Below are 7655 nucleotides of genomic sequence, written 5' to 3'. Positions count from 1 at the left end.
TCTTTCAAGATTAATTGTAAAAGACAAGCAAGTAAAAAATTTTATTTTAAAAAGATTAAATTACCTCGTTTAGGATTAATTTTAAGGAAAAATCACGTACCGAAATAATATTTAAAAGTTTATATTGTTAAAAAACATTAAAAGATATGAACGACAAATATACACTCGAACATTTTCATTCTCAAAATTGGTTCACTCCAAATAAACTTTTTGCAAAAAACTGAAAAAATAAATTTAAAAAACTGTAAAAGAAGTCTTGTGATCAAATTTTGCTTCAATTTTTTTATGCATTACTTATCCAAATATTCTTACAAAAATTTAAATCAAATATATAAGTATTTTTTAAATATAAAATTTGTTTGCCACTTATTAAAAATAGATATTTTTGTGATTTTCATCACATGTTTTTTTGTCATGTTTTTAGTTTTTTCAAACTCTTATGTGTTTTTCGTAACTACTTTTTAGATTATTTTTGTTAATAAAATTAATTTTTGAATACCATTTTGATAATTTATCCTAATATCAAGGAGTAAATAGTCATTTCTAATCATAAAATATTTGAACACTGAATTTTTTATCTATAAAAATCGGAAATTAAAGTTATACCCATGAAAGATAGACTTTTGCAAATAAAATTATCCGAACTCTAAAAAATTAAATAAAATCTCCAAACTATCCTCTAATATAACCTAACTCTAATATCTAATTTTACTCCACACCACTACTTTCCAATCCCAAACCCTACCACCGTTTTCATTCTCAACTACCATTATCACTACCGTCGTCATCATCACCACCACTGTCATCAATAACATAAAGCTATTGAAAAATAATGATAATTTGTTAATTTAATTTAAATATTGATAGTTTGAATATAATTTTAACAATAAAAAAAATTAATTTATTTATCTCTAATTTAAAAATTAGAGTACTTATTTAAAAATAATTTGTAAGTTGATAATTAAATAGTATTCTTAAAGATACTTATATTTGGTTTTAAATTACCACTCTACCCTCTAATTTTATTAAAATTCCTATCCTTACCCTCTTAATTCAAAAATTCTAACCCTAACACATTCACCCTTAACCCTCACCCACACTCAGCGCCGTCACTCCCCTTCCCACACACACACATGAATGGGAGAAGATAGGAGAGGGAGACAGCGTCGGCAGGGCTTGGTGCCACCACGTGAGAGAGAGACAGAACCATGGGAGAGAGAGGGAGCTGCTGCTGTTGAAAACGCGAGCTAGAGGAAGCTGCGTCTTGTCACCGCTGATACTATCAAGGGTCGTCGCCACCGTCAAAGAAGCCATTGCCACCGAACCCTGGCCGCTGCCATCGTCGTCGAACGAGATAGAGAGAGAGAGAGAGAGGGGAAGAGAACAAGATGGCCAAAGAGGAAGGAGGGGCTACTTCCACTGCTGCTGAGCTGCTGCACAGCCATCGAGCTGTTGTGCCACTGCATGAGCTTCCCGGAGTTGTCGCTGCTGCTACACTGCTATTGCTATGGAAGGAGGCCGCTGGAACTGGATTGGTTCGCCGTTGCTGCAAGCCACACCGTGATTCTAGTAATCAGAAATGACATAGTTATCGCCGTGAGCACCGCTGGAGCTACTGCTGTTTTGTTTCGTCGTTCCTCCTTATTTACAGTAATTTTTCTTATTAGACGCTTCATATTAGGGTATCTTATTAGACGCTTCAGAAATGATTATATTGTACTTGCATTGAGTTGGTTGTAACCTTGATCTCGAGTTTAGGGTATCTTATTAGACGCTTAATACCCGCAAGCCATATGTAACGACCTAAGTCTAAACCCGGTGAATATTAAAGTGTACAGAGTAGAGTTGATGATCATGATGAGGATTATGTTTATTATGAGAGTAATGATGAGAAACCGTGTTTGATTTGAGGCTTATGACAAAAGTGAGATTTATATGAGGCTTATGATGAAAATGTGATTAAGATATGTACTAGCGATTATGATTGATGATGACTGATTATGTCATTGATGATATAATTGGTAAAGTGATGAATTTGACTATGGTGGATGACTGAATTAGCAAAGATGGAGGCATTATCCTGCTTGCGTGATTATAATTGAAGTGTGATTGTTGATTGGCAAGGATGAAAGTTTTGTCCCGCTTGCGTGATTATTATTATTGAGTACAATCTCGTGAGGACGGCGATACGTAATGCTCACTTGAGATATTGTGCATGAGGATTAGTGGAGACGGCGATACGTAACGCCCACCTGAGACTATGAGTACGGCCCAATGAGGATGGTGATATGTAACGCTCATGGAAGGAATATTTTCTGAGATAGGGACGGCGATATGTAACGCCTATTTTAGGAATGTTGTCGGGTGCAGGCAACCAACCGACACGTGAGCTCATGGCTTGTATTAGGATATGTGTAACACCCTACCACACAGAGTCTTATGCTTAAGTCATAAAACCGAGGTGGCAATATTACGACCTCTAAAAGTAAAAATATATATAATAATAGTTGAAAGGAGTTTTATAACGAGGAGCCTTTGAAGGAGAGTTTAAAACAAAGGGCGCATCGCTCTTGTAAATGAAAAAATTGCGTACGAAGAAACGTAAGATATACGTGTATGAATAATAAAAAGGGAGTGTCAAAGATATAATTAACAAAGCTTCTAACTCGGTTCGCGAAGATAAACCGGATAGAACATACAAGTATATATATACATATATATAAGAGGATCCTAAAATGACCAAAAGCAAAAAACGACAACCTGTTTCTCCGAGTCAACCTCTAAGAGGAACAAACATAAAAATACAAAGTGGAGAATCTATATACATTCATAAATATAAACAAAGATACGACCCTAAGTCCCAAAAGTTCTTTGCTTCGTCCGCGTCTCTAGAATACAGAGTGGTGCTTCACAATCTGCATCTGAAAAACAACAATATTGTATAGGATGAGAAAAATGGGTTCTTAGTATGGTTAAGGTACCCACAAATATAATAAATAAGGTCCCGGGAAAGCCAAAGGCAATCCTAGAACTTCGACACTCAGATTATAAAACTTAAAGGAGTAAACTGAACCATAAATTTGGTAAAACTCTCTAAGGTACCCAAGTCACAACTTAACTCTAACTCTGCAGTTTACTTTCTATTCCATTTAACTCTAAACCTTGTTTTCACCTTCATAAAACATAATATTCTATACATTTTATCGCTTACTAGTAAATCATTGTTAACTAATACTTATCACTGATCCAACCAATTACCGCCTTAGGCCCAAATTCAAACCAACTCGGCCTCTGGCCCAATTCAGAACAAAACACCATTATCCTTAATCCACCACCAAAGTACTCAAAACAGAAGGACAATTACAAACACAAGCAAATACAAGGCTAGCACATTTAGAGAACAGTTACAACAAGTATCACAGTTACCAATTAGACAGAGTTTATCATATAGGCAAGCCAAAACAATTAAGCAAACCTAGGCAGAGCAAACAAATGCAATATGATGCATGCCTATCCTATCACTGTTGATATCAACTGTCGGTTACGTAGCCAGCCCGACATGTCCTCAAGCTCAAAATTCACCATGGGGAGAATCCCCAAGTTGACATGGGGGAGACAACACCCCAAGCTCAATAACATCCATGGGGAAAGTCCCAAGCTGACATGGGAAAAATAATACCCCAAGCTCAATGATATCCATGGGAAGAATCTCACGCTAACATGGGGAGACGACACCCCTAGCTGACATGGGGAGACAACACCCCAAGTTCAATATTATCCACGGAAAGAATCCCCGGCTGACATGGGGAAGACAGTACCCCAAGCTCAAAAATACTCAACCCTTAGCTCACATATGTATCTCCGGCATACTCGCAACACTACCGCACTTCCTCAATAAATCATAGCCACTTAATCATTTATCATAAGTTTTATTACTCCTAATTAATTAACTTCATCAATTATCTCATACATCATTCTCAATTACATATTCCTCTCTTATGCTTCATACACCACTTTCATCATATTTATCATATCAAGTACCGTCTTCTCCCACCACATATTACCTTTTAAAAATCCTTCTTCATCCCTAAGCTACCACCTTTTCCCTAGCTTCATCCTATTGTTAGGCTGACTACTATCTAGGGTTAAAAGAGTGAAAACAAAGGTTTAGAGATTTAAAATCATATTTAAAACACAAAATTTATTTGCTGAAAACAGGGGTCACGCGTACACATGAGCCACGCGTATGCGTGGGCGTACAATTTTCAATGCTCTTGTACGCAAGCACTCTACTCGCGTATGCGAGATACCCAACCCGAATAGGTTGGTCATGTCGCGTACAATGGTCCCGTACGCAAGTTATGCGTACAGGGGTTCCCAAGCGCTTTAACTCTTCTTCTGCCACCACAGCCACCGGAAACACCATGCCTCAAAGCTCTTTCTCACCAATTGAAAGACCAACTAAGAAAAAATACCACTACATGGTTGATGGAGGTCACGCAACGGTGATGATGGTTGGAGATTAAAATCGTCATTTTTGTTGAATGCGCCATGCTCGACGATCCTGGTTCTGTGGCTTGATTTGACAACGATGGAGTGGGAAGAGGCATGGAGGATGCCGTTGGAGATGTTCCTGTGCTTCAAGGAGTCCAACAAGTTCAAGGTTTTTTGAGGCAAAGACAGGGTTTGGTGGTAGGGTTTGGGATTGGGAAAGTGGTGGTGTGGAGTAAAATTAGATGTTAGAGTTAGGTTATATTAGAGGGTAGTTTGGGAATTTTATTTAATTGTTTAGGGTTCGAATAATTTTGTCTACAAAAGCCCATCTTTCATGGGTATATCTTTAATTTCCATCTTTCATGAGTAGAAATGTCAGCATGCATCTGAATCTTTCATGGTCAAAAACGCCTATTTACTCTAATATCAAAACTAAAATACCCTTTTTGAATTAGAGTTGTTTAATTGAATTAAACTCTCAAAATTTAAATTTGATTTCAAAAGTCGTAGATACCAACAGTTGCAAAAAATGCTGCTATTTTTGCAACGTATTCTGCTTGTAGAGGTATAAAACCAGATAACCTGATCATGAATATATTTGAACTACTATATATGCTACTTTAATGTGTGTAACACAAGCTATGACTAGAACAATACAGAATAGTATATATGAAATTGAATTTTATTTCGTATTTGCTACAACACAATATGACATGAGTATTCTTTTTTCTATATAATTAATTTTATTATATTCAAGCATCTGTCATTCAATGATAAAAAAAAGTATATTCACAAGAAAACAATTATAGGATCTTCGTATATAATTATTTGAGATACTTCACACACATGATAATTTATAAAAAACTACAAACATATTACTCTCAAGACTTGTACTATCATACATAATACTTTTTTACTTTACTTATATGCAACCCCATACAAAGGTGTTTATAGTTGTTTTAAGATGAAAATGCAACCCAAATATTGGAATGTGTCATGTTGCCCAATCAAAAAAGAATTTGATATATTTTTTACTAACAGTTACAAACGTTGATATTAAATCTTAGCATAAAGAAATAACTTTAGACATCTTTGTCAAAATTTTCACTCATTCAATCATGTGTTTGTATATATAAAGAACATCAGGGCCTTATTCTTGAGAAAAAAAATAATTATTAGAAGGTACCACAATTGTATATATGCGTAGAAGTGCATCATATGCCTACACTGCGAAGAACAACAGTTTCAATAGTGAGACCAGGACCAAACCCAAAAAGCACACCCCAATCAAGTCCTTCACCAGTGGTTTTAAGTCCTTCTTCAAGCGACTTTTTCCTCATCAAATCCATGATGAAGAACACACATGCACTTGACATGTTACCATAATTGCTAAGCACATCTCTAGTGGCTTTCATTTTCTCTGGTTTCAAATTTACCTTCTGTTCAACCTGGTCCAGAATTGCACGTCCACCAGGATGTGCAATCCAAAATATTGAGTTATAATCAGATATACCTAATGGATCAAAAGCTTTACTGAGCGCGTCGTTAATATTTTGCGAAATAATATCAGGAACACTTTTGTTAAGATAGAATGTAAGTCCAACTTCACGAAGGAGACCACCGATGGCTCCATGGCTGTCAGGGATAAGTTTTTGATCAGTCGAGACAAGCTCAAAGATAGGCTTCTCAACTTGTGGCACAGGATCTGAACCAATGATAATCGCAGCAGCTCCATCCGCAAACAATGCTTGCCCTACAAGACTATCCATGTCAGTCTCACTAGGACCACGGAAAGTGACTGCGGTATTCTCAGAACAAACGATAAGCACACGAGCATCCTTGTTGTTTTCAGCCAAATCCTTAGCCAAACGAAGGACAGTGCCGCCAGCGAAGCAACCTTGGTGGTACATCATGTACCTCTTGACACATGGGTCAAGCCCTAAGAGTACGATGAGTTCGTAATCAACGCCAGGCAATGCAACGCCACTGGTGGTGCAGAAGATCAAATGCGTGATTTTAGACATTGGCTGGCCCCATTCCTTGATGGCCTTGGTTGCAGCCTCTTTTCCAACCCTTGGTACCTCCCTGATCATCATGTCTTCTCTTGCATCCAACGACGGTGCCTTGTATGCACACATATTAGGATTCTCTTTTAGTATCTCTTCTGTTAAGTACATATGTCTGTTCTTGATCTGTGTTCTCTCACCTGAAATAATAATGTGTAATTCACATCCATCATTATCTTCGATAAACTTTAGCAAATGATATAAATAGCAATAATATTATTCTTGAGTTACTTTTAAGTACCATTTGAATATATAATTTATCCAAATTTGTAATTATAGAAGTAAAGTTATTATTAAGTAGTTATTGTTATCTTTAAGTAGTTATTATAATTAATATCCAAATTTTTTTATTTTTTATATTTTCAAATACTTTTATTTATGAAAGTAAAACGATGAATTTTACTTTGATAAATATTAAATAAAACAAAATTAAAATACTTAATAAGAATACATACAAATACGTTGAAACTTCTTTTTGAGATCCGTCATGTGCTCGCTATTAGTTACTCTAAAGTAGTAATCTGCATATGTACTCTGATCAACACAGTTTGATGGATTTGCTGTACCAATCGCTAATACGGTTGCAGGGCCTTCTGCCCTTTGAACCTTGCGGATCTCACTCACGGCAACCATATTTTCTGAGCTGTGTTGTTTGGATCTGAATAGCGAAGTTTAGCTATGTTATTTAGGATGGCAAAGCTTAGCTATGTTCTTTGTAATAACAAAGATATTTGGATGAAGACTTAGGCATGGGAGAGGAAGGTATTTATATGCATGAGAGTAGGGGCATATGAGGAATTAAATACACGAAGTGCAACTGATGTAGTAAACTTGAATGATGTCCCTGGATTCAAAAACGATGTGCTCTGACTTTCGTATTGTTTAATTGTTTTACTTTGAATTTGAAAGGAAAAAAAATACTAGATTACATCACTCTCTTATTCAGTGATTTATTGGAGAAACTTATAAAAATTGTAAAGCCCTCGAGGAAGCAAACACTTATAATAATTATTTTGGTGGTATTATATCAAATCGTAAAGCCTTTTTGCACATGTTTAAAATACCTATTTCTACTTTAAAAAAAAAAAAAGGGTA

The 7655-nt window shown here is 36.0% G+C and overlaps 1 protein-coding gene across 2 annotated transcripts in view; it reads right to left on the bottom strand.

Annotated features, from left to right (window-relative positions):
* Nucleotides 1-7317, bottom strand: part of LOC107638921 (stilbene synthase 3-like) — a 14333-nt gene extending 7016 nt beyond the window's left edge. The window contains exons 1-2 of one of the 2 annotated variants that reach the window (XM_021120759.1): nucleotides 7016-7317; nucleotides 5499-6700 (exon numbers count right to left, since the gene is read on the bottom strand). In XM_021120759.1, the coding sequence (XP_020976418.1) occupies nucleotides 5709-6700; nucleotides 7016-7193 (1170 nt within the window). In that variant the 5' untranslated portion in view covers nucleotides 7194-7317 and the 3' untranslated portion in view covers nucleotides 5499-5708. Of the gene's footprint in view, nucleotides 1-5498; nucleotides 6701-7015 lie in introns of those variants that run through there. The other variant, XM_021120760.1, reaches the window with a different exon arrangement.

This window comes from Arachis ipaensis, chromosome B04, assembly GCF_000816755.2.
Source record: "Arachis ipaensis cultivar K30076 chromosome B04, Araip1.1, whole genome shotgun sequence".
NCBI lineage: Eukaryota > Viridiplantae > Streptophyta > Magnoliopsida > Fabales > Fabaceae > Arachis > Arachis ipaensis.
This window is presented reverse-complemented; position numbering and strand designations above follow the sequence as displayed.